This window comes from Electrona antarctica (genome assembly GCF_951216825.1).
Source record: "Electrona antarctica genome assembly, chromosome: 1".
In the NCBI taxonomy this organism is placed as follows: Eukaryota; Metazoa; Chordata; class Actinopteri; order Myctophiformes; family Myctophidae; genus Electrona; species Electrona antarctica.
The window spans coordinates 412,709-440,467 of record NC_136806.1 but is presented as its reverse complement, the minus strand read 5'-3'; the positions used below and the strand labels follow the sequence as shown (position 1 = coordinate 440,467).

The 27,759-nt window shown below is 42.0% G+C and overlaps 1 protein-coding gene across 2 annotated transcripts in view; it reads right to left on the bottom strand.

Annotated features, from left to right (window-relative positions):
* Positions 1-3,537: 3,537 nt before the first annotated feature.
* The window catches only part of LOC306930151 (myosin-7-like), a gene marked incomplete at its 5' end in the record, with an annotated part of 31,356 nt that continues 7,134 nt past the window's right edge, over positions 3,538-27,759 (bottom strand). Inside the window, 29 exons of one of the 2 annotated variants that reach the window (XM_079510923.1) lie at positions 3,538-3,641; positions 5,514-5,648; positions 6,028-6,123; positions 7,831-7,935; positions 8,687-8,983; positions 9,157-9,360; positions 9,456-9,764; positions 10,182-10,306; positions 10,663-10,828; positions 13,184-13,367; positions 14,176-14,372; positions 15,142-15,260; positions 15,351-15,477; positions 15,601-15,990; positions 16,082-16,172; positions 16,259-16,404; positions 17,832-18,008; positions 18,114-18,356; positions 18,720-18,975; positions 19,173-19,309; positions 19,504-19,627; positions 19,963-20,168; positions 20,711-20,787; positions 21,834-22,149; positions 22,249-22,419; positions 22,549-22,698; positions 22,945-23,063; positions 25,557-25,695; positions 26,263-26,366. In XM_079510923.1, coding sequence (XP_079367049.1) covers positions 3,621-3,641; positions 5,514-5,648; positions 6,028-6,123; positions 7,831-7,935; positions 8,687-8,983; positions 9,157-9,360; positions 9,456-9,764; positions 10,182-10,306; positions 10,663-10,828; positions 13,184-13,367; positions 14,176-14,372; positions 15,142-15,260; positions 15,351-15,477; positions 15,601-15,990; positions 16,082-16,172; positions 16,259-16,404; positions 17,832-18,008; positions 18,114-18,356; positions 18,720-18,975; positions 19,173-19,309; positions 19,504-19,627; positions 19,963-20,168; positions 20,711-20,787; positions 21,834-22,149; positions 22,249-22,419; positions 22,549-22,698; positions 22,945-23,063; positions 25,557-25,695; positions 26,263-26,366 — 4,931 coding nt within the window. In that variant the 3' untranslated portion in view covers positions 3,538-3,620. The remainder of the gene's footprint in view (positions 3,642-5,513; positions 5,649-6,027; positions 6,124-7,830; positions 7,936-8,686; positions 8,984-9,156; positions 9,361-9,455; positions 9,765-10,181; positions 10,307-10,662; positions 10,829-13,183; positions 13,368-14,175; positions 14,373-15,141; positions 15,261-15,350; positions 15,478-15,600; positions 15,991-16,081; positions 16,173-16,258; positions 16,405-17,831; positions 18,009-18,113; positions 18,357-18,719; positions 18,976-19,172; positions 19,310-19,503; positions 19,628-19,962; positions 20,169-20,710; positions 20,788-21,833; positions 22,150-22,248; positions 22,420-22,548; positions 22,699-22,944; positions 23,064-25,556; positions 25,696-26,262; positions 26,367-27,759) is intronic. The other variant, XM_079510924.1, reaches the window with a different exon arrangement.

The window sequence follows — 27,759 nt, the reverse complement described above, 5'->3', positions numbered from 1 at the left end:
AACAAACTCTCGCGAGTCCGGAAGCCTCTCTCATAGGGGGCTCTGACCCCATATTTAAGATGACAATATGTGAATATTAATAATATTCATTCACATAACGTGAAATGAATGGATATAAAAATAAAATGTGTGTTCCAATGCTTAATAATATAATTTTCCATAACTGTAGGCCATGGGAAATGGCATTTTCCATATAATGCTCTCAATGCTCCACACGACGTTGTCAGTGTTGTTGTGTTGTTTCAAACCACGCCTACTATATTTAGGAGACCATTTGTCTCTAGTGGCTCCAATGAAGTTGGCCCATCTTCATAAATAGACCATCTTTGGTATACCTTCATGATGACATCATAGAAGGTGGTTTGTTTCCCTGCCCATATCCCTGTTTTTTTCTCTACAGGCAGGTGTTTGGGTGATCAATTTCACCCGTGTGAAGTGATAGACAAAAATCCCATACACCCACAATGAGATTTTCTTTTTCACTGGACCATTCACATGGACCATTCTCATGTCCCAGGAATGGGTGGACCAAAAGGAGAAGTTCCCAGCTCCATTTGTTTAGGAATATTTCAAAAATAATACCCACGTTCCCCCACTTAACCCATTGGGCGGGAACCCCTTTTGTTGTTAGCATTATGTTATGCTTTAGCTATTGAAAAATAGCAGATCTACAAGCTCATAGCGCGCCACCCGGTGGCGTGCTATGAGCTTGTAGGTCTGCTATTTTTGAAAAATCGTAAAAATGCGGCACAAATCTTTGAATATATATTCTTTCAGAGCGAATGTTTTTTTTGTTTTTTTCGACGTCAGGCCTACATGGGTTAAAGACGTTGCCATGAATTGCTGTACTTATTTTACATTGGGTAAAATACAGTATAGCCATGTTTAGTGATGGTGTGGGGCTGTGCCTGGGCAGTGGTCCTCTACCCGTGAGATGGGACCCCCAGGGGGGTATTTTGGCACCGTTACTTACAGCAGGGGTTCTCAACCCGTGCTGTAAAAAAAAAACTTGTAGATCTTCTATTTTTCAATAGCTAAATTATAACTGCTTAAAACATCAAAAGGGGTTCCCGCCCAAAATGGTTTAAGGTTATTGTAGCAGTCAATTTATATTGGGGGTCGGGAGGGGGCGGGGCGGGGGTCCCGAGACATTGCCAAAGCATTTCCGGGGGTCCCCGGCCAAAAACGTTGAGAACCCCTGACTTACAGTATAGTAAAGTTTATCTTTTTGGCCTGCAGGCAGACATTTAATTGTGTATTTTGTCTATTTCTGTTCAAATTAACTTTATATTTCTACATGTACTTCTTTATTTCATGTATTCCTTAATTTATTCATAACAATCATAACCATACAATTGTATGTCTGACATCCTGCACCAGCGCCAGTAGTTATTATATTACTGTAAATGTTGCTTTTGAAGTTATAACTTGATCACCTGAAATATTAATTCAATTGAATCAAGATTTCAAAGTACAAATGAAAATGTTTTTTTTTCTTTTCTTTTTTAGTTCCTGAGTCAAGTATCAAAAAAGTAATCCCAAGAGTAATCAAACCAAAAATTGTAGATCTTCTATTTTCCAAAAATCAAGTAATCAATAAAGTCATCAAATAAAGGCAATGCATTGCTTATATTCCTCACCCAAGCTTCAAGTTAGGAGGTCACAGCAGGGTCCCCATTTGTCCAAAAGCTCTGAATTGTTTCAGAGCTTAAACCCTCAGAAATGTTCCTTGGCCAAAGTTTACTCTGTGGTTCATCAATTTATGGTTTAGTATTGGAGTCTCTTTAACAAACCTCCACCAAACACTCTTTTTGATATCTAAAATGGAAATGCCTGGCCGCCGCACTTCCTGTAATTTTATAGCTTGTCCTGGTACCTCACTTCCTGGACCTATTGCTAACATGCTCTTTCTCCACAGCTCCCCCTATGATCAAACCGTGTCAACAGAAACTTAAATAGGCCTGACCTCAAAATAAAATAAAAAAAAATCTAAATCCTCCAGTTTTCTGAAATAAATATGTTCACGATTCTCCAAAAATAGCAGACCTACAAGCTCATAGCGCGCAACTTGGTGGCGCGCTATGAGCTTGTAGATCTGCTATTTTTCAATAGCTAAAGTATAACATAATGCTTAAAGGGGCATTCCACTCATTTTCAACATTTTACTATGTCATTAATATACCTTAGAGCTGTTGTGTGGAAATAATACAAAAGTCCCCCCCATTCTATGTTTCCTAGAACTGGAGGTCTGAAAGAAATCATTAACATGGTGAAACACATCTTGATGATGTCATCAAGATGTGTTTCACCATGTTAATGATTCTTTTCATACTTTTCATACTAGGAAACACATAATGGGGGGACTTTTTTATTATTTCCACACAAAAGCTCTAAGGTATGTTAATGACATGGTCAAATGTTGAAAATGAGTGGAATGCCCCTTTAAAACACCAAAAGGGGTTCCTGCTCAAAATGGGTTAATGATCCTGGTTTCACTACACAAAACATAACAAAACATAACAAAACAAAACAAAACATATTTTCCGTATACTATACTGTACATTCCAGGGGTTACATATTCAACCATATTTTAACCAATATATTCCCTTGTTATCACCCAGTATGTTATGTTCATTTTCATCCAATACTCATACCAGGAAAGGAAATACATTTCTTCACACATTCTTATGTGGCAGTGTCAATTTATTTTTTAAATATGGCAGCTCTGGCCCATAGTATTAGGGACCTGGATATTGGATATGAGGCACACTGGCCCAAACACAGGTTGTGAAACACTAGTATAGACTGTTCTCCACAATCATAATTGTCTCCCTTCCCAAGTCATTGTCACATTATTTGCACGAATTGTAACTTCCCATTAAACAATTTCCCAGTTGGCCTTTTGCACCATAGATATATATAAACTCTAGATAGCTCACCCGCGCTGTTGGCCAATGGAGAGCGACGTCGTTACGTGGCGGCCATCTTACCTCGGGACACATAACATTGTGTCTATGGGGCATGTACTCTTAAATGACCATAACTTGCTCAATTTTCAACCGATTTTCAAACGGTTTGGTTTGTTATAAACGTCAGAGACGTCCGCATACTTATATGATTTTATACGACGTTCATATAAAAAAATAAATTAAGCAGATAAGTGTCCTGAATCATAGCCACGTTGACAACGTTTGTAATAAACCAACCCGTTTGTAAATCCGTCAAGATTTGAGCGAGTTATGACTGTTTCTGTTTGAGCTGCCATTGAACATACTGTACTGTAGCCCCGAAGTAAGATGGCTGCCGGGTGAACGACGTCAGAAACTCCGCCTTGAGCCATCTAGTGTTTATATATATCTATGTTTTGCACTCCTTTTGCACATAATTATTATTATTATGAAATGTTTGATTTTAAATACCACTGGGAATTTGACCTGACAGATCTGCTGTGAGTGAAAGTGTAATTTGATCCATGGTTTCTTAATCCATGAAATGAATGACATGATGCACACATGTTTATTTGAATTTTACTTTATTCTACAGTTGCTTTGGATACGGAGGGGGAGGAGCTTAACCATATCACAGAAGGTCAAAGGCTCTCCGGAGGTCATCGGTGAGTCTCACTCCTCATCGAGCCCTTTCTGTGATGAAGGACAGCAGAGAGAAAGACAATTGAATTAGAGAAGATTGTTGAAAAGAGTGTTGCAAGATGGAAATGGAACAGATCTGTCGCTGAACTACCTCAACAATCATTAATCAGAAGAAGAAGTCAAAGTCAAAGTCGTACAATTTGTCACCCACATTATTTACATCGTTACCCATCCGCATTTGACCCATCTCTTGGAGCGGTGAGCCACTGCCAAGGAGCGGTGAGCTGCAGCCGTGCCGCACTCGGGAATCATTTGATTAGTTGATTTGACCCCCAATCCAACCCATTGATGCTGAGTGCCAAGCAGGGAGGCATTGGGTCCCATTTTTACAGTCTTTGGTATGACCCGGCCGGGGATCGAACCCCGACCTCCCAGTTTCAGGGCGGACACTCTAACCACAAGGCCACTGTCTGGTGCTGAACACACTGGAGCAGCTCAGACAATTATAACTATAAGCCTCTCTTTATTAGACTTAAGGCCTATTCATATTCTCCACTCTACCCCGGCCACTCAGGGGTAGAGTGGCCGGATGGTAACCTCAAGGTTGCCAGTTCAAACCCGGGCCACCCCAGAGTTAGTGTCGAAGTGTCCTTGAGCAAGACACTGAACCCCTAATTGGTCCTGATGTGCTGGTTGGTGCCTTGCATGATTTCCTCCGCCATCGGTGTGTGAATGTGTGTGTGAATGGGTGAATGTAATGCACAAACTATGTAAAGCACCTTGGATAAAGGCACTATATAAATGCACCATTTTACCATTTACCATGAATGACGCTAACGCACACCCTCTCGTGTAATATTGCTTTATAGCATAACTTCACTGTTATAATTAAAATGTATCTTTATAAACTGGTGTGGTCTGATTTCTTTGATAAAGTACATTGTATGAGGAGAGATCATTTATCTACTGTGTTAAAAAAGAAGAAGCATTGTTGATGGAATAACATTTACACTACATGCAGAAAGGCAGTGATTACCTGTACTGTCTTGGTATTACCTAGTTTTTCTTGATTGTTTTAATATAATCATGGTGTACCGTATAGTTAACCCTAACCCCACTATAAAACCACTATAAACAGGGATCTGCTTATTTTTATTTATATCTTTGCATTTATCATATTTTATGATCAATAGTATAATATGATTGTTTATGGAAACATAGGGATTATGGGAAGAGGGCACAATTTGTGCTTGGAGAGTACGAGAGGGCGAGAGAATGTGTGTGTAACAGTTTTTTGTTTGTGTCATTGTATTTGTAATTTCTTGTTTTATATTTGTTGGTTATACTCTGATGCAGGGGTGGTGCCACACTCACTCCAGAGGGCCAATATATTTCCACACTCACTCCAGAGGGCCACAGTGCATATTACTGTCGTAGCAAAAATAGCTGATCTAAAAGCTCAAAACGCGTCGCAATGTGACGCGTTTTGAGCTTGTAGATCAGCTATTTTTGCTATATTTGAATTGAAAACCTGAATAATTTTTTGCTATTTTTGAATTGGAATCCTGAAAAGTATCCTTTTGATTGAATTTCAAATACATTTAGTTATAGTTATGTTAACTTTATGAACTGGTAACATAACTACATTGGACACAAAAAGACAACAACATTTTAATACTAGTCATGAAGTACTAGTCATTTAATACTAGTCTTGAAGTAATTAAAGCGGGTTTGGAATTGTAAGAGCTGAAATCAATATTATATCAGTATTCTGATATTAACATGCATTAAGTGAAGGTGGGGGCCACATGTGGGCCGCCAGTTGCACACCCCTGCTCTGATGTGATTTTCATGCTACAAAAAGCCCAATACAAATATTTTATATAACTGGGGGGGAAGGGGGGGGGGGGTGTATCTGCTAACCTTGGATCCCACATCGCGGCTCTTGGCACGTAGCTTGTTGACCTGAGACTCAGCGATGTCGGCTCTCTCCTCAGCCTCATCCAGCTCGTGCTGCTGTTTACGGAACTTGCCCAGGTGTGAGTTGGCCTGTTCCTCCTACGCAACATCATCACAGGAAGACAACACCCTTCATTTTAACTGTTCATACAAACACCTGCTCCTCTTACGCAACATCATCACAGGAAGACAACACCCTTCGACGTCGAAATTTAAAAAAATATGACAATTTTCGGAAAGATTTGAGGCACATTTTGACGATTTTTCGCTATGAGCTTGTAGATCTGCTATTTTTCAATAGCTAAAGTTTAACGTAATGCTTAAAACACCAAAAGGGGTTCCCGCCCAGAATGGGTTGTCTCTGAATTGTTTCTACACAGTTTTAGCCTCTACATTGAATTCAGATGAGATGAGAACTCCAACAGTCTGGCTATAAAGGCACAGTTGTCGATTGTTTTTGTGAATGCTTTGCACTTACAGACTCTTCTGCAGATCTCTTGTAGGCTTTGACTTTCATCTGGAGCTTGTCTACCAAATCCTGAAGACGCACCATGTTTTTACGATCCTCCTCCGTCTATGAAGATGAAGAACCATAGGAAAGATCAACGGTTATGTATTCATTCTGGTTAACGGAGTATTCCGCTATTCAACCATGAATAGTTAACCCATTTTGACCTGAGATCAGATTCTAAAAATGTCTTCTACATCCTGACAGTTTTCTGAAAAAGCTATGTTTCTATGTCAGTGGTTCTTCGATTCGATTCGATTCTGGGGGGGGGGGGGGGGGGGGGGGGGGATGAATAAAACCATACAGTATATGAGGTGTTGTTATTTAGAATGCTGAATAAAACCATACAGTATATGAGGTGTTGTTATTTAGAATGCTGAATAAAACCATACAGTATATGAGGTGTTGTTATTTAGAATGCTGAATAAAACCATACAGTATATGAGGTGTTGTTATTTAGAATGCTGAATAAAACCATACAGTATATGAGGTGTTGTTATTTAGAATACTGAATAAAACCATACAGTATATGAGGTGTTGTTATTTAGAATACTGAATAAAACCATACAGTATATGAGGTGTTGTTATTTAGAATACTGAATAAAACCATACAGTATATGAGGTGTTGTTATTTAGAATACTGAATAAAACCATACAGTATATGAGGTGTTGTTATTTAGAATGCTGAATAAAACCATACAGTATATGAGGTGTTGTTATTTAGAATGCTGAATAAAACCATACAGTATATGAGGTGTTGTTATTTAGAATGCTGAATAAAACCATACAGTATATGAGGTGTTGTTATTTAGAATACTGAATAAAACCATACAGTATATGAGGTGTTGTTATTTAGAATACTGAATAAAACCATACAGTATATGAGGTGTTGTTATTTAGAATACTGAATAAAACCATACAGTATATGAGGTGTTGTTATTTAGAATGCTGAATAAAACCATACAGTATATGAGGTGTTGTTATTTAGAATACTGAATAAAACCATACAGTATATGAGGTGTTGTTATTTAGAATACTGAATAAAACCATACAGTATATGAGGTGTTGTTATTTAGAATGCTGAATAAAACCATACAGTATATGAGGTGTTGTTATTTAGAATGCTGAATAAAACCATACAGTATATGAGGTGTTGTTATTTAGAATGCTGAATAAAACCATACAGTATATGAGGTGTTGTTATTTAGAATGCTGAATAAAACCATACAGTATATGAGGTGTTGTTATTTAGAATGCTGAATAAAACCATACAGTATATGAGGTGTTGTTATTTAGAATGCTGAATAAAACCATACAGTATATGAGGTGTTGTTATTTAGAATACTGAATAAAACCATACAGTATATGAGGTGTTGTTATTTAGAATGCTGAATAAAACCATACAGTATATGAGGTGTTGTTATTTAGAATGCTGAATAAAACCATACAGTATATGAGGTGTTGTTATTTAGAATGCTGAATAAAACCATACAGTATATGAGGTGTTGTTATTTAGAATGCTGAATAAAACCATACAGTATATGAGGTGTTGTTATTTAGAATGCTGAATAAAACCATACAGTATGAGGTGTTGTTATTTAGAATGCTGAATGCATGTCAATTTATTTTTTGCCGATACTGTTGTTGAGATTTAGGTACAGACATGCAATGAATGAATTACCTGGTATGTTAATTCTTTAGGTACAGACATGCAATGAATGAATTACCTGGTATGTTAATTCTTTAGGTACAGACATGCAATGAATGAATTACCTGGTATGTTAATTCTTTGATGCGTCGCTCGTATTTACGGATTCCCTTGATGGCCTCGCTGGCCTTTTTCTGTTCTCCCTCCACCTCCGTCTCCAAATCTCTGACCTGCAGGTACAGCAACATCATGGCATTCATTATGTACACATTACATTCCACCGATCCACAACACAAGATCAGAGATATAAGAATTATAAGAAGTATAAGTTTGCTCATTTGTTATTGCAGTATATGATATATATATATATATATATATATATATATATATATATATATATATATATATATATATAACAATATGAACGGAAACAATCAATGAAGTTTTCAACCCATTTAGGCCTGACGTCGAAATAAGAAAAATGTTCGCTCTGAAAGAATACATATTCAAAGATTTGTGCCGCATTTTTACGATTTTTCAAAAATAGCAGACCTACAAGCTCGTAGCTCGCCACTCGGTGGTGCGCTACGAGCTTGTAGATCTGCTATTTTTCAATAGCTAAAGTATAACATAATGCTTAGTTAAAAACACCAAAAGGGGGCCTGGGCCATGGCTCAGTGGTCCAGGCACCTTGGCTGGTAATCCAGTCTGGCAGTGTGCCGCGGGTTCGACTCCCGATCCCGACGGCCTTTACTGCATGTCTTCCCCTCCATCTCTCTCCCCATTTCCTGTCAGCCTACTGTCTGTCCCTCCATAAAAAATATAAAAGGGTTAAATCAGTTCTACAGATCCATCCATCCATCCATCTTCAACCGTTTATCCAGAGTCGGGTTGCGGGGGCAACAGTTCCAGTGGAGAGTTTCCGGACTTCCCTCTCCAGAGATACCGTACAAAATCGATATAGCGAACAGTGGCACTCACCCTGGCCTCCAGCTTCTGCACCTGCTTCTTGCCTCCCTTCAAGGCGATCTGTTCCGCCTCATCCAGACGGTGCTGCAGGTCCTTGATGGTTTGTTCCATGTTCTTCTTCATGCGCTCCAGGTGAGCGCTGGTGTCCTGCTCCTTCTTCAGCTCCTCTGCCATCATGGCAGCATCAGTAATGGCCTTCTTGGCCTTTTCCTCTGCATTTCTGCACTCCTGTATTGCTTCCTCCACCTCTGACTGAAGCTGGGACGTATCGCCCTCAAGCTTCTTCTTCTGGTTTATCAGGCTGGTGTTCTGATTTCACATGAAGTATAATGTAAAGTTATATTGTGCATAAAACAAACATGTCTAATCAACTGTAATTGATGAAGAGTAAAGCTTCAGAGGAGCACAAATCTCCACCAGAACAGAAGGCATTCTCCTCCATCGTTGTGGAGCGATAAGAAGAATAAGAAGAATAAGAATACCTGTGAATGCAGTAGCTGCACTCTCTCGCTGACATCCAACAGCTCTTGCTCAGCCAGCTTGCGGCCTCTCTCGGTTTGTTCCAGAGCTGCTCTCAACTCCTCCAGTTCGGCCTGCATGAGGTTGTTGCGTCTCTCAACGATGGCAATGTTCTCCTTCAGATCGTCACTGCATCGAAGAGAATCGTCCAGCTGGAGTTGGGCGTCCTTAATGGAAAGGAAGGAAGAACAATTCAGTGTACAGACATTGTTAAATCAGAAACATCCGATGACAACAACAGTCATTGTTTTTTTCTTTGTACCTTCAGATGAGCATGAACAGACTTGAGTTGTTTCTGAGCCTCAGCCGCCTGCCTGTTGGCCTGGCTGAGCTGGATCTCCATCTCATTGAGGTCTCCCTCCATCTTCTTCTTCAGGCGCATGGCCTCGTTCCTGCTGCGGCACTCTGCGTCCAGCGAGGCCTGCAGGGTGTCGATGGTCCTCTGCATGTTCCTCTTGCACTGCTCCGACTCCTCGTCCTTCTCGGCCAGCTTACGCTCAATGTCGGCTTTGATCTGGTTGAACTCGAGCTGGGCTCTCAGAATCTTACCCTCTTCATGTTCCAAGGAAGCCTGGTATACATAACAGAGTTCATATCATATATGCCTGGTATACATAACAGAGTTCATATCATATACCGCACACTGGTATTTCATATTTTAAGCAGTGATGAACGGATGCCTAGACACCAGAGTAATCTAGTAAGACAGTGGCGACACTAGCATTGACTCCCATTGTAACAATGGAATGTGGAAGTGCTCATTCTATCTCAATGGGATAGTTCCAATGTTTGGAACTATAGCCCATAGGCACGCGCTTTGCGGCGAGGTCAAAGCGTGTCGCCACTCTCTTACTATTCCACTCGTCTCTAGACACATACTCTGCATGGCAAAAGACCACTTTGGAGGTGTTCATTTGTGTTTTTGTTTTGCTTAACATTGAATTGAATACAATAAAAGTGTCATTTAACACAAATGGCCTGTTGTTACCTCGGCTTCCTCGAGGGCAGATTGAATCTCACTCTTTTCCTGTTCCAATTGTTTCCTCTGTTTCTCCAGTTCGTGGATGTTCTTTCCTCCCTCGCCAAGTTGCTCAGTGAGGTCAGAAATCTCCTCTGTGAATAAAATTGTCATCAGGTTTGATCATTTTTGAAACAAACGTGTTGCACATGAAATCGTCACATTATGGACGATACTTGCCAAGAAACCACAGACAAAATGTTATTTAGGTAAACTTTTAGCTCCTGGTATTTTCCCCACCATGGAATCTTTAACCCATTTTGGGCGGGAAGTCGGGAACCCCTTTTGGTGTTAGCATTATGTTATGCTTTAGCTATTGAAAAATAGCAGATCTACAAGCTTGTAGGTCTGCTATTTTTGAAAAATCGAAGAACCACTGACATAGAAACATAGCTTTTTCAGAAGACATTTTTTAGAATCTGATCTCAGGTCAAAATGGGTTAAAGCTTACCATGTAGATTCTTGTTCTCTCTCTTCAGGGTCTCCAGGTGGTCCAGAGCTTCTTCATAGCAGTTCTTCAGTTTGAAGAGATCAGTGCTCAGAGACCTGGCCTCCTTCTGGGAGCCCTCCAGCTCACACTGGGACTCCTCGTACTTCTGCTTCCACTCTGCCAGGACCTGGAGGGTGGAGAGACAGAAAGACAGTGATATGAACACTCTGCCAGGACCTGGAGGGTGGAGAGACAGAAAGACAGTGATATGAACACTCTGCCAGGACCTGGAGGTGGAGAGACAGAAAGGCAGTGATATGAACACTCTACCAGGACCTGGAGGGTGGAGAGACAGAAAGACAGTGATATGAACACTCTGCCAGGACCTGGAGGGTGGAGAGACAGAAAGACAGTGATATGAACACTCTGCCAGGACCTGGAGGTGGAGAGACAGAAAGACAGTGATATGAACACTCTACCAGGACCTGGAGGGTGGAGAGACAGAAAGACAGTGATATGAACACTCTGCCAGGACCTGGAGGGTGGAGAGACAGTGATATGAACACTCTGCCAGGACCTGGAGGGTGGAGAGACAGAAAGACAGTGATATGAACACTCTGCCAGGACCTGGAGGGTGGAGAGACAGAAAGACAGTGATATGAACACTCTGCCAGGACCTGGAGGGTGGAGAGACAGAAAGGCAGTGATATGAACACTCTGCCAGGACCTGGAGGTGGAGAGACAGAAAGACAGTGATATGAACACTCTGCCAGGACCTGGAGGTGGAGAGACAGAAAGGCAGTGATATGAACACTCTGCCAGGACCTGGAGGGTGGAGAGACAGTGATATGAACACTCTGCCAGGACCTGGAGGGTGGAGAGACAGAAAGACAGTGATATGAACACTCTGCCAGGACCTGGAGGGTGGAGAGACAGAAAGACAGTGATATGAACACTCTGCCAGGACCTGGAGGGTGGAGAGACAGAAAGACAGTGATATGAACACTCTGCCAGGACCTGGAGGTGGAGAGACAGAAAGACAGTGATATGAACACTCTGCCAGGACCTGGAGGTGGAGAGACAGAAAGACAGTGATATGAACACTCTGCCAGGACCTGGAGGGTGGAGAGACAGAAAGGCAGTGATATGAACACTCTGCCAGGACCTGGAGGGTGGAGAGACAGAAAGACAGTGATATGAACACTCTGCCAGGACCTGGAGGTGGAGAGACAGAAAGACAGTGATATGAACACTCTGCCAGGACCTGGAGGGTGGAGAGACAGAAAGACAGTGATATGAACACTCTGCCAGGACCTGGAGGTGGAGAGACAGAAAGACAGTGATATGAACACTCTGCCAGGACCTGGAGGTGGAGAGACAGAAAGACAGTGATATGAACACTCTGCCAGGACCTGGAGGGTGGAGAGACAGAAAGACAGTGATATGAACACTCTGCCAGGACCTGGAGGGTGGAGAGACAGAAAGACAGTGATATGAACACTCTGCCAGGACCTGGAGGTGGAGAGACAGAAAGACAGTGATATGAACACTCTGCCAGGACCTGGAGGGTGGAGAGACAGAAAGACAGTGATATGAACCCTCTGCCAGGACCTGGAGGGTGGAGAGACAGAAAGACAGTGATATGAACACTCTGCCAGGACCTGGAGGGTGGAGAGACAGAAAGACAGTGATATGAACGGAAACATAATGTATAACTGTTACTGCATCAACTGAGGGTTGTAACAATATCAATTAGAAATGGCCTCAGCATGGTGATGAAAAGCATGCTATAGGGATTTTATGATACCCTAAACCAGTGGTTCCCAAAGTGGGGTCTGGGGACCCCCAGGGGTACTTGAGGGTGTTCCAGGGGGTCCCCAGCTAAATGATCATTTGGAACCCCCAATATAAATGGGGGTCTCAGAGATAGAAATGCCATTAAATGGGGGTCCGTAGACTCTAATGCATGTCAAACTGGGGGTCCTTGAAATTAAACGGGTTGAGAATCACTGCGAGTCGTAATAATCTTCTCTTATGGGGGTCCCTGGCATATCTTTTTTAAATGGGGGTCCACAGGGCTAATTAGTGTCAATTTGGGGGTCCTTGACATGAACAAGTTTGGGAACCACAGCCCTATACTGTATACTTAGACGACCGGAGTCTCCCGAGGGGTCTATACTAGGATGTATGTGGTTAAATATACCTATTTTACTAAAGGCTTTCCATATCATGTCAATAACCGACTGTTGTTCCAATTTGGACTTTCAGACCCTGAAGAAAGCAACCTGCCGAAACGTTGGTTCAATAAAGTTTCTAGCATCGTGACTACGAGCTGTGCGGCCTCTATTCTTAAGTCCAATTTGGACTATAAAATATAGTTTTTGCACAATCTAGGTAAAGCGCCTTGGATAAATGCACCATTTACTATAATTAGAAACTAGTTAGTTCTTTGCATTCGTCAGTGGTTTTATGAGATGTTGTTCGATGCTAAACTAATGTCCACCCATGTTTTAAATTGTGTTGCCAAAAAACACCTAGTTACCTTGTCAAAGTTCCTCTGCTTCTTGTCCAGGGCAGCAGCAGCAGCGTTGGACCTCTCCACGTCCACCATGAGATCTTCAATCTCATTCTGCAGTCTGTGTTTGGTCTTCTCCAGGGAGGCACATTTAGCATTAACGGCTTCAACAGCCTCCTCAGCATCCTGGAGACGCTGAGCCAGCTTCTTCCTTCAGATAATTAAACAATGGGATAATTGGAACATTTTTGTTTTTTCTCCTTGGTTATGTTGACTGTAATATATTTTCCTCTACCAAGAGAAGCTGCTTAGTCATCTAACAGACACACTTTTTGTTCGTCTTACATTTAAAAAAATATAACATAACACAAACAAAAAGCTGGTCTGCTCGACAAAGTAAAATATGGCATGTGTAGGAAATGTGATCAGATTAATCAGCTTGATTAGGAAACGTGATCAGATTAATCAGCTTGATTCCTAAACTGGAGTATTTTACAATTCAGGCATTTAGCAGACACTCTAAATCCATAGCGATTTGCAGTAAGCAAGAACGACACAAGGTAATACATCAAATGCATAGAAATAGTCGTCTAGGATCATTAGTAAACTAAGAACATATCATCAGTCAAAACCGTAGAATATCAACAAATAATAAGTCACTATAACCTGTACATTGAAACTATACTATATGATACAAGGTCTACAAATGAACCAGCATAGCATCTGTCTACATAACATGCATATGAATTACACTTCAGCCTTTGATCATCATCTGTCTACATAACATGCTATATGAATTACACTTCAGCCTGTCTACATAACATGCAATATGAATTACACTTCAGCCTTTGCAAAAGCCTGAAAGCTCGTCGAGGCTAGGTCAAGTGTGATGGCAAATGCTACAGGCTAATGTGGAGTCTGAAGAGGTGAGTATCTTCAGAAGATTGAGAGTGAGTCTAGCCGTTCTAATTGCAATGGAGAGTTTGTTCCACAAAATGATAAGCTATACAGTGTCTTACTTGGCCTCCTCCAGCTCTTCAGTCCTCTGGATGGCATCAGTCTCGTACTTGGTTCTCCACTGAGCCACCTCAGAGTTAGCCTTGGACATGCCTCGCTGCAGTTCAGCTTTGGCCTCCTGCTCCTCTTCATACTGCTCCCTCAGCAGGTCAGAGTCGTGGCGAGAAGACTGCAGTGCATGGGCTAATGCATTCTTGGCCTGGTGAAATAAACACAGCAGACTGCAGAGCATGGGCTAATGCATTCTGGGCCTGGTGAAAAGATTTTCATGCAAATAGACGAAAATGTTAGGGTGTGACCATGCTCATTCTTTTGAGGGACAGGTACACAAACACACACACACGGGTACTAACGAAGCCAGTTGTTGGAGTGGTTTGCACCACTCAAAAATCAGGCACTATGGAATCATGGCTCACTAAAATGTATTTTAGTCAACTGTAGATTTAGTCAACTAAAACACAGAAACTAAAAGAAAACTAAAACATTTCAGAACACTTTTTTATGACTAAAACTAAATAAAAAGGTGCTGTCAAAACTAAGGCAGATTAACCAATTTTGGGCGGGAACCCCTTTTGGTGTTTTAAGCATTATGTTATGTTTCAGCTATTGAAAAATAACATATCTACAAGCCCATAGCGCGGCACTCGGTGCCGCGCTATGAACTTGTAGGTCTGCTATTTTTGAAAAAATGCGTGAAAATGCGGCACAAATCTTTGAATATATTCTTTCCGAGCAAACGTTTTTAACTCAAATCTTTGCTTCTGATGGGTTCCTGGAATAACATATTTTCAGATGGGGGTTTGCGGCCAATTCCATATAATTTTTGGGGGTCCTTGACATGAAATATTGAGCACCACTGATACAGAAACCTATAGGTATTTCAGAAAACTGTTTAGAAGACATTTTTTAAATGTTGACGTCAGGCCTAAATGGGTTAAGCAGTATACACTTCTGGATCCTAATTTCACCTTGGTCTCCTCTTCTAGTTGTCTCTTAAGGTCCTCGATCTGCTGAGTGTAGGACAACTTTCCTCTGGTCAGCTGAGACACCAGAGAGTCCTTCTCCTCCAGCTGTCTTCCGAATTCACCTGAATCACAACACTCATTATTGTCCTGCAAAAAACCTTGTAGCCGCCGGGGGAGTTTATGTTGTTCTTTTACATGGGGTAAACGCATACCATTTTCAGTTTGCAGCTTCGCTTTTTGCATATTGAAGTCATTGATGGTACGTTGAGCCTCTTCGTATTTTGCCTTGTATTCGCCTGCCTGATCTTCTAAAGTCCTGCATGCCTTCTCTAGATTTGTCTGAAAATGAATTGAATCACGGAAAGCATTGAAACGATGTTGCTTGTATGCCAGATTCCAGATATTGTGGGCTTTGTCCAACTAAACGGAATACATGGTCTAATTTATAGCAATTTCTCCAACCTTTGTCTTCACAATGTGCTCCATGCTGGAGGCCACGTCGTCCAACTCCAGTCTGGCTTCGCTCTTCTCCTTCTCCAGTTTCTGTTTGACTCTCTGCAGGTTGTCAATCTGCTCTCCCAGGTCCGCCACACTGTCGGCCTGTTTCTTCCTCAAGGTGGCAGTGGTGGCCTCATGATGCAGAGTGGCCTCTTCAAGGTCTCTGCGGAGTTTCTGGAACTCGGCATCCCTCTTCTTGTTCATCTCAATCTGGGCAACGGTCGCCCCGCCAGCCTCCTCCAGCCTCTCGCTGATCTCCTCCAGCTCTCTGCTCAAGTCAGATCTCATCTTCTCCACCTTGGCCCGGGCCGCTCGCTCTGCCTCAAGCTCCTCCTCCAGTTCCTCAATGCGGGCCTTAGAGGAGAGCATTGTTAAATCAAAGTCACACCTTTTTTTTCTCCTTCCATAATAGTTGTGTAATTATATACCAAGTAACATTACAGACCTGGAGCTCCTTGAGTTTCTTTTGAAGCTGAATGGAAATGGCCTGTTCATCTTCTATTTTGCTGGTGAGCTGACTGACTTCAAAGTCTTTCCTGCGAAGAAGAAGGAGTAAGAGTCAGAACAAGCCTATACTCAATCTAAAATGTTCAGAATGTGTACGTGATATTATTTATTTTACTTTTTAAGACGTTCTTCCAGTTGTTGCTTGTCGTTCTCCAGGTCCATCTGGCTCTCCTGGGTCAACTTGAAGTCTCCCTCCAGCTTTCTCTTTGATCTTTCCAGATCCATTCGAACCTTTTTCTCTTGTTCTAAAGATCCCTCGAGCTGGAGAACGTCATACAGATTATTGTTCTAAAGATCCCTCGAGCTGGAGAACGTCATACAGATTATTTTTCTAAAGATCCCTCGAGCTGGAGAACATCATACAGAGTATTGTTCTAAAGATCCCTCGAGCTGGAGAACATCATACAGATTACATCTGTTCTAAAGATCCCTCGAGCTGGAGAACATCATACAGATTACATCTGTTCTAAAGATCCCTCGAGCTGGAGAACATCATACAGATTACATCTGTTCTAAAGATCCCTCGAGCTGGAGAACATCATACAGATTACATCTGTTCTCGAGCTGGAGAACATCATACAGATTATTGTTCTAAAGATCCCTCGAGCTGGAGAACATCATACAGATTATTGTTCTAAAGATCCCTCGAGCTGGAGAACATCATACAGAGTATTGTTCTAAAGATCCCTCGAGCTGGAGAACATCATACAGAGTATTGTTCTAAAGATCCCTCGAGCTGGAGAACATCATACAGATTATTGTTCTAAAGATCCCTCGAGCTGGAGAACATCATACAGAGTATTGTTCTAAAGATCCCTCGAGCTGGAGAACGTCATACAGATTATTTTTCTAAAGATCCCTCGAGCTGGAGAACATCATACAGATTATTGTTCTAAAGATCCCTCGAGCTGGAGAACGTCATACAGATTATTGTTCTAAAGATCCCTCGAGCTGGAGAACATCATACAGATTATTGTTCTAAAGATCCCTCGAGCTGGAGAACATCATACAGATTATTGTTCTAAAGATCCCTCGAGCTGGAGAACATCATACAGAGTATTGTTCTAAAGATCCCTCGAGCTGGAGAACATCATACAGATTACATCTGTTCTAAAGATCCCTCGAGCTGGAGAACATCATACAGATTACATCTGTTCTAAAGATCCCTCGAGCTGGAGAACATCATACAGATTACATCTGTTCTAAAGATCCCTCGAGCTGGAGAACATCATACAGATTACATCTGTTCTAAAGATCCCTCGAGCTGGAGAACATCATACAGATTACATCTGTTCTAAAGATCCCTCGAGCTGGAGAACATCATACAGATTATTGTTCTAAAGATCCCTCGAGCTGGAGAACATCATACAGATTATTGTTCTAAAGATCCCTCGAGCTGGAGAACATCATACAGATTATTGTTCTAAAGATCCCTCGAGCTGGAGAACATCATACAGATTATTGTTCTAAAGATCCCTTGAGCTGGAGAACGTCATACAGATTATTGTTCTAAAGATCCCTCGAGCTGGAGAACGTCATACAGATTATTGTTCTAAAGATCCCTCGAGCTGGAGAACATCATACAGATTACATCGACTGTGACGTGCAAAGTGGACAACCTGTCAAGCTACTTCAAAAGAGTGAGAAACGGCCACGGGCCAGAGGGACATTCACTGATGCCTACTCACATCGTCCACTTGTTGTTCCAGCTTAGCTTTGGCCTTGGTCAGGGAGTTGACTTTGTCCTCCTCTGACTGCAGGTCATCCAGGGTTTGCTGGTGAGCCTCTTGTAGGGCCTTCTTCTCCTTGGTCAGCCTGGCGATGATGTCGTCCTGAGAAGCCATTTCCTCAACCAAGTTCTTCACCTTAAGAAGCAGTGATGGTTTAAGCAGTGACGTGTAAACAGTTCCCCCAGAAAAGCAATTGATCACATAAGCAACAACGAGAGATGGAAGATAATATGCTATTACCTTGTTCTCGGTGGCATGCTTCTCTTTCTCCACTTTGGCCAGAGTTAGTTCCAAGTCATCGATATCCTTCTTCAGCTCAGAACACTCGTCCTCCAGTTTCCTCTTCTTAGCAGTGAGTTCTGCATTCATCTCCTCCTCATCCTCCAACCTCTCTGACAACTCTTTGGCTTTGCCTTCCATCTGAATCTTGTTCTTGATCAGTCCCTCACACCTTTCCTCTGCGTCACACAGGTTGTCTTGCTCCTGTTCAAGTACCAAGTTACAAATGGTAAATGGTGCATTTATATAGCGCCTTTATCCAAGGCGCTTTACATAGATTGTGCATTACATTCACCCATTCACACACACATTCATACACCGATTGCGGCGGAAGCCATGCAAGGTACCAACCAGCACATCGGGAGCAATTTGGGGTTCAGTGTCTTGCCCAAGGACACTTCGACATGTAGACAGGAGGAGCCGGGATTCGAACCGCCGACCCATGGATCATTGGACGACCTGCTCTACCTCTTGAGCCACAGTCGCCCCAAGTTACGTGTTGTAAACACTATATAAAATGTATGCATTTATTACTGGGGCAACACAACACACAATATTCCAACTTACAGCCTGGACGTGGAGCTGCAGGTCATTCTTCTCTTGGAGAAGAGAGACCATTTTCTCCTCTAGTTCCTTCCTTCGGGCTTCAGACTTTGCAAAAGCCTCCTTCAACTTGAGGAATTCCTCCTTCATGTTGGCCATCTCCTTCTCTGATTCAGCAGACCTCAAGAGAGGCTTGATCTTGAAGAACAGCTTCATCCAGGGCCAATTCTTGACCCCCATGAAAGCACGGATATTCCACTGGATCACCAGCAGTGCATCCCTGCAAATTCAAAGATATTCTCAATAAATCCCTGCAAAATGTTGCTAATTGAAAATGATTAAACATTGAATGACGAAAGCAAGTCAAATAGCAAGCCAATGATGAAGGTTTGACTACTACATTCACGCAATAAAAGTAAATGAGATCAAATTACAACCATAAAATGATAATCATTTCAGTAATATGGCATGTCTGACCTTCGTTCTACCATCTTCTGGAACTCTGCTCTTGACAGCAGACCTCGTGATTTAGCTTGTATTCCAGTGATGATGAGTGACAAACGATCATCTCTCATCTCCTCTAGTGTTCCTAGGAGGCCGGCCTTGAAGAACACCTACAAGATATAGGGAGCAACAACATTTCCTTTTTTAAGCAACTGACGACAGTTGGCTCTGTTGTGCCTACTTATGTAAGAGAGAGACAGGTGTGACGTCTGGTGTGTATCTGACATTTGGAGTTTTTATATGAGAGTAAATGTTTATCCTTGTCTGACATTGAAAATAATAGATTCAGAACAGACTTTGTTACCTTTGTGTGTCCAAATTTGTATTGGTTATGATCAATGTCCAGAGAGCCAAGTAGTTTTTCAGCTCCTTTCTTGCTGTCAATGAACTGGCCGTCAGGGATTGCAGCAGGATTCAGGATGCGATATCTGCAAAATAAATGCTAGAACTTTGTAGTCTAGGAAAAGAGAAGGGAACGCGCACACTCATGCTCCAAAAGATACATTAATGACGACGTTTCGAGCCAAGGCTCTTCATCTGGTCAAACCCCTTCGAGCCTTGGCTTGAAACGTTGTCAATAAATGTATCTTTTGGAGCATATGAGTGTACGGCTTCCCTTCTCTTTTCCTACGTCACTTTTTGAAGCCAGCACCTCCACGAAGTGATGTGCGTATTTTACTATAGTTTCTGTAGAACTTTGTAGTCTACCCTTGTTTTTCACACGGAATAGTGTAACTTAGCAATGTACAGTACATGGTGCTACCTCTGTCTGAAATCTCCATAGAGGATCCTGTTGGGGAAGCCCTTCCTGCAGATCCTGATGCCTTCCAGAACGCCGTTACAGCGAAGCTGGTGCATCACCAGAGGATTCTCCATGACCCCGGGAGTCTTGGACTCGTTGGGGATGATGCAGCGCACAAAGTGAGGGTGAGTAGCCCTCAGGTTGGTCATCAGCTTGTTCAGGTTCTCCTGTAAACGCACCACAAAAGGGGATTCGTTTGGTGTCGACGCCATTTTGGCCAAAGGATGTGTGGATCGGCGTCCTCACAGAAATATGTGACCAGGTCTAGCAAAATGGTCCTCATCTCGCCTATAATGAAAAGGCAGAAAATCTAAAATAAACTTGATTTTTCTTTTGTGTGATTTTCGTTTTTTTTTTCCATATTAACACAGCTTGAATGTTGAAGAAGGTTTTCATTCCAACAGATTATTGATTTGGTCAAATTAAATGTATACATTTATTAGTCAAAGTAGGATAGCCAGCTCTAGGTGTTGAAATGTTGTGAACATTCAAAGGGGATTTTCTCAGCTTTGGGTAAAACGGCACAATCATTTTAAAATGGTCATATCTCCTTCAAATATTTTCCAATTTCATTGAATGATACATCATATGAAAGCTTACATTCTGTACTTTAATAATCTGTAAAAAACTGAAAAATTACTCTGGTCGAGATGAGGCCCTATTTGCCAGACCCGGTCACATATGGGCGGAGTTGTCATCACTATCTTACCCGATGTAGACAGGATACAGTTTGGAAGGAAGAGCCTTTCTTCTTGCTCCCGCCTCCCTTACCCCCCTTACCACCGTCTGAGGAACGAAACACTCAGCATTAGATGACTTTGTATAGTCAAAGATGTGTGGTTAAAATGAGATGTCAGCATTAGATGACTTTGTAGAGTCAAAGATGTGTGGTTAAAATGAGATGTCAGCATTAGATGACTTTGTATAGTCAAAGATGTGTGGTTAAAATGAGATGTCAGCATTAGATGACTTTGTAGAGTCAAAGATGTGTGGTTAAAATGAGATGTCAGCATTAGATGACTTTGTAGAGTCAAAGATGTGTGGTTAAAATGAGATGTCAGCATTAGATGACTTTGTAGAGTCAAAGATGTGTGGTTAAAATGAGGTGGCAGCATTGACATAGCCTGGCTAATAAGCCAGACCGAATCAGCCATTGGCATTATTAGCCAGGCTAGCATTGACATGCTTTAAGCCAGGGGTGCTCACACATTTTCAACTTGAGACTCACTTTCAAAATGACTAGATCTACCCACAAGATCTACCCACCGAAAAAAACCATCAGATCCCATTGCTGAAATTTGTTTAAAAATGTACCTGAGGGAGTTTTAGAATAGCGGCACTCGCGTTACATACAATAAGACATAAGACAAACACACTTGGAATGGGAAATAGAGGGAAAAATGGAATTTGTAGGGTTTTATATAACTTTGAAACGCTACTGTAACTGACGTTTGTGCACAACAATGTTGAAAACAAAGTATTGCATTGTTGATTTGAGCTGACAGGGCTTCTAAATGTCAATCAATCAAGTCACCTTAAAGTGTCAGATTGTTTTAAATATTTTAATGAACTATATGTGTATTACCATGTCATGTGATCTACCTGCACAGCCTTTGTGATCTACTGGTAGATCGCAATCTACCTTTTGGGCACCCCTGCTTTAACCCATTCTGGGCGGGAACCCCTTTTGGTGTTTTACCCCCTCAGGCCGGGAAAAATGTAAATTTTTTGATGCTGCTATATCAATATTTGAAGTTTTTCAGAAACCTTAGGTCAGGATTTAGAGGCGTTTTTAGAATCCGCCTCAGGCCTAAATGGGTTAAGCAATTAACATTTACCTGACTCTGATCCAGCATAAGTTGCAAAGAGGTTGGCCAGAAACTTCAGATTAGACTTCTGGTAAAGTCCGACGACAGTCTCATTCAACGGGTCTTTGTTCTTCACCAGCCAGTGGTTGATGTTATAGTCCACAGTGCCAGCGTAGTGAACCAGGGAGAAATGAGCCTCCGCTTTGGTCTTGGAAGGCCTCGGCTTCTGGAAGTTGCCGGACTTCCCCAGGTGGTTGTCGTACAGCTTAGTTTTAAAGGTGGTGTCGCTGGCCTTGGGGAACATGCACTCCTCTTCCAGGATGGACATGATACCCATGGGCTGAGGAGAAGGACATAATGTTCATTGAAGAACAACTAACTTGCTAGACAGAGGAATAGTTTTGTATTGATCCATGAACACATTATTTCAAGCCCTCACCTTTTCGATGAGGTCAATACAAGCCTGTAAGTCCATGCCGAAGTCAATGAAAGTCCATTCAATGCCCTCTTTCTTGTACTCTTCCTGCTCCAGCACAAACATGTGGTGGTTGAAAAACTGTTGCAGCTTCTCGTTGGTGAAGTTGATGCAGAGTTGCTCAAAGGTGTTGAACTGCAAAAGGACAAAATACAAAACATTAGCATAGATTTCCTGTACATGCTTATTTAGGGTTTTCTTAACTCAAAGTGAAAATAACAGCTAATAATACAACGTCCTTATTGTATTATTGTCATAACTCACATCGAAGATCTCAAACCCGGCGATGTCCAGCACACCAATGAAGTACTGCCGGGGCTGCTTGGTGTCCAGCGATAGGTTGATCCTCACCACCATCCACAGGAACATCTTCTCATACACTGACTTAGACAGTGCACCGATTGCATAGTTCACCTGTAGCATGGAAACCCAAATGTATAAAAAATGTCATGTGTGTTTTATGAAATTCTTTGTCATAGTCTATCATAAACTTGTATTCCCTCTCAACAAAATATGTCCTTCCTATCGATATAATAAAGACAATTCATTCATATTATTGTGCTAACTATGTACCATTCAAACGTATAATCTTGCATACAAACTTGGCAAAGACCAAGTTCATTATGCATGCAGCAATGTTTAATATAACTCATACAGTACCTGGTCAACACTCTGTCCCTTGGTGACCCACTCGTTTCCCACTTTCACTCTCGGGTGACAGAGACCCTTGATGAGGTCAGAGGAGTTTATGCCCATCAGATACGCAACTTTGTCAACATCTGAGGAAATGGATTTCAGTTAAAAGGTGATTATATCGTCCCTCGGCAGAAACCTCTTATCTCCACATTGTATCTGTTTGTGTGTTTTCCCCACGTGATCAAACTACAGTCACACAAAACCACCCCCACGTGATCAAACTACAGCGTTGTGTTTCCCCCCACGTGATCAAACTACAGTCACACAACCCCCCACGTGATCAAACTACAGCGTTGTGTTTTCCCCCACGTGATCAAACTACAGCGTTGTGTTTCCCCCCACGTGATCAAACTACAGTCACACAACCCCCCACGTGATCAAACTACAGCGTTGTGTTTCCCCCACGTGATCAAACTACAGCGTTGTGTTTCCCCCACGTGATCAAACTACAGCGTTGTGTTTCCCCCACGTGATCAAACTACAGCGTTGTGTTTCCCCCACGTGATCAAACTACAGCGTTGTGTTTCCCCCACGTGATCAAACTACAGCGTTGTGTTTCCCCCACGTGATCAAACTACAGCGTGTTTGTGTTTCCCCCCCACGTGATCAAACTACAGCGTGTTTGTGTTTTCCCCCCACGTGATCAAACTACAGTCACACAAAACCAAACATAGCAGATCTGTTTGTGTTTTCCCCCCACGTGATCATACTACAGCGTGTTTGTGTTTTCCCCCCACGTGATCAAACTACAGCGTCACACAAAACCAAACATAGCAGATCTGTTTGTGTTTCCCCCCCACGTGATCAAACTACAGCGTGTTTGTGTTTTCCCCCCCACGTGATCAAACTACAGCGTCACACAAAACCAAACATAGCAGATCTGCAAGCTCGAAACGTGGCATGAAGCGAGCCTTGTCAAGGTTCAAGGTTGTCTTTATTTGTCTCCCTCAGGAGAGAAATGTGTCTTGGAGATAAAGTCATAATACATATACACATTCAACAGAATGACGACTGTAGGCTTTCTATTCCTGGACAGATAGCACACACTATATTATTGCTGGTTTGTCCACAGACCTCCTATATGAGACAAAGACCGAGTGGAAAAGATTGTACCACCATGTCATCATGAGCATCATACGAACTAGGTGAAGATAAGTTGAAAATGGGTGAAGTTATATAGAGCACCGAAGTCTTAGCCTGGCTAATAAGCCAGACCGAATCAGCCGTTGGCAAAAAATAATTTGCCTGCCGGCGGATTGCGGTCTGGAGAGGCTCAATTGTACGCCCATTTCCTACACCAGAGAACTGGTGTGGCCAATCGGGACACGGTATGCAATATGGGCGGGCTTTGTAACAGTGACGTTCAATGCTTGAGACCTTTGACTGACAGTAGCTCTAACCAATTGTGTCAAAGAGAAAATGTTTGAACCCGCCCCCCGGGAAACAAGATCCATACACAGCATCTCCAGACTCAAATACCACACGACAGTGTGATTTGAGTCTGGCTTATTAGCCAGGCTACCGAAGTCTGACGTCACTTTCAGTAGAGGGCGCTAATACACAGGTTCATGTATTTTTGAGTCTGCACAGACTTTGTTAGTCTGTGCAGAAAAAATGACCATGGTTGCTATGTTCACCCTGTTCACCCGGGTGTGATTTCATTACGTCAGACATGATTTTTGAGTGGTGTAAACCACTCCTACAACTGGCTTTGTTAGTCTGTGCGCAAAAAATGAGCATGGTTGCTACGGTCACCCAGTTCACCCGGGTGTGATTTCATTACGTCAGACATGATTTCATTACGTCAGACAGGCTATATAAGACCATACACCACTCAGTTCACACGGGTGTGATTTTTTTAGTTGCATTGAGATCCCCATAGGGCGATTTCGCTTCATATAAGAACTGTGTTTGAAAAATAAACCGACCACCCCGGCCTTTCTGTCAGGGGAGTGGCTGTGCATCGTTAATGATGTCCATTCATATTTGATACAGCCAGTTTCTGGAGAAAATGGAATTAATGTGGCCGCAAAAGCCTTGAAACTACATATGAAGGCAATGTCGCTGCTAATATACGTCACGCCCAGCTGTCAACACATTGCGTTCCTGAGATTCCTCGTTGACGTAAGCTCAGCTGGTGGTGACTCGACTCGTACTAACCATGAAACATTAAATATCAATAAAATAAAAATAAACGTAATTAACATTCAGTTTCTGTTGTGCGACGGGCAGATGCAGCCACCCCGCCTACCCGGAAATGTAGTCTCTGGGTTGTTTGACTCGTTTATAATGCTTTTTTTGTTACTCTTTGGGTATATTTGTACATTTCCACCTTCAGTCGAAGCTTCATATCCATATTGAGTGAAAAGGCCGGGGTGGTCGGTTTATTTTTCAAACACAGTTCTTATAAGAGGCGACCTAAAATCCTCCTATGGAGATTACAATGCAAATAAAAAGTACACGAACCTGTGGAATGGATTGACGCCCTCTACTGACAGTGACGTCAGGACTTCGGTGCTCTATATGGCTTATGAACAGTGTACCGTCATCATGTACCATCTTACACACAGTCTCACCTTCGGTGCCGTCGGATTCGGCCTGCTCCTCTCTCTGCTTCTGTTTGAACTTCATGTTCCCGTGGTGCATGATGGCACCGATCAGCTTGTAAATGCCGTTCTTCTCTTCTTGAGTGAAGCCCAGCACGTCAAAAGCGTCCTGCAGTTGTATGTTCAAGAAGAGACTGATTGAAGATACAGTAGCATGTGGTTGTATGTATACCGTGGTGTAAAGTAACTAAGTACAAGTAATAAAGTATACAATTTGGAGGTATTTTTACTTTACTTCAGTATTTCCAATTTCCAATACTTTTACTTCTACTCCACTACTAGCCTCGGAAACCCAGATGTTTTTATTTCCAGGGAGGACAAAAAAGTCTGGGTACGAGTCTTCAATTTGGCATAGAGTAGCGCAAACGTTGCTCACTCTCTGCCAATTTCTGATCGTCTGCACCTTTGTTAAATTGACACACACATACACACACTCCTCTCTCTCTCTGTCGCTCTAATTCATTAGTCTCATGTCCAGCAGCTGTGCCTAGTTTCTCCCGGCGGATCCTACTTTTCCACGACTGGCTGTATACGACCCCATAATTCAGTCTGACAGATTCTTAGACTAAGCTGTTATTTGGACTGCAATGTCATTACTATTAAAGGTGAAAACAACTACGTAAGTCTGGGTTTATTGCGGGGCTACTTGGATCAGAACCATACAATACTGACTCACATCCGTGGCCAGCAGCTCCTCGGCGTCATCGATGGAGGCCACCGTCGTCTCTCCTTGGGAGATGAAGGCGTAGTCGTACGGGTTGTTGCTGATGAGCAGCATCTCTGCCAGAATTGCAATTGTCATCAATGTCAAGTTAGTGATAGGGCTGTAACGATATATAGTAACTGCATCGAAGAATCGAACCCATTTAGACCTGTAGGCGATTCTATACAAAAAACGTACGCTCTGAAAGAATATATATATATTCAAAGATTCGCACCACATTTTCAACGTTTTTCAAAAATAGCAGACCTACAAGCTCATAGCGCGGCACTCGGTGCCGCGCTATGAGCTTGTAGATCTGCTATTTTTCAATAGCTAAAGTATAACATAATGCTTAAAACACTAAAAGGGGTTCCCGCCCTGAATGGGTTAATTTCAAGAATCTGAAGTATATCGAAATGGAACCTCAACATAATCGTATCGTTTCACTTTGTATCGTATCGTTTGAAATGCAACTAATCGGTGTCGAATCGTTTTGCGATGGAAACAGAAAACTAAAAGATTAAATCAATACTAAGCACTGTATTTAGCTATTCTAAGGAGACACAATGTGTTTAATTACTTTTCCATTCCATATCGCTACACATGGTCTATCGATAAATGTGTGAATTCTCATGTGTTCATGTCAAGGTGCAGATTTGTCCATATGTGTGTTCACATAATGTTCATGTATTTTGGCAGAGCCACACTGTGTTTACTCTAAATCCATAATAATAAATGTTTCCCTTAAAATAAATACTGCTGGCCTGGGCCGTGGCTAAGCGGTCCATTCACCTTGGCTGGTAACCCAGTCTGGCAGTGTGCCGCGGGTTCGACTCCCGATCCCGACGGCCTTTACTGAATGTCACCCCCCCCCATCTCTCCCCATTTCCTGTCAGCCTACTGTCTGTCCCTCCATAAAAAAATATAAAATAAACGCGAAAGCCACAAAAGAAAACCTTAAAAAAATACTGCTCTTTCCACATGTTTCACACAGATTTCATGTCTTTGCTAAATAGTTTGATTTGAAATAATTAAACCGTTTCGTAGCTTGTAGGTCTGCTATTTTTGAAAAGTCGTGAACATGTGTCGCAAATTTGGAATCTATATTTTTTCAGAGCGAACGTTTTTAACTCAAATTTTTGCTTCTGGGGGGTTCCTTGAACAACATATTTTTAGATGGGGGTCGGCGGCCAATTACATATCATTTTTGGGGTCCTTGACATGAAATATCGAGCACCACTGATACAGAAACATGAGGTATATCAGAATTTAGAAGACATTTTTTTAATTTCATTACATTACATTACATTACATTACAGTCATTTAGCAGACGCTTTTATCCAAAGCGACTTACAATAAGTGTATTCAACATAGGTAGGGAACAAAAACTACTAATCACCAGAAGTCTTTAGTGCATTTTCTGCAAAAACAAGCAACCAAGAGTATACCTAGCGCTAAGGTAAAAGTGCA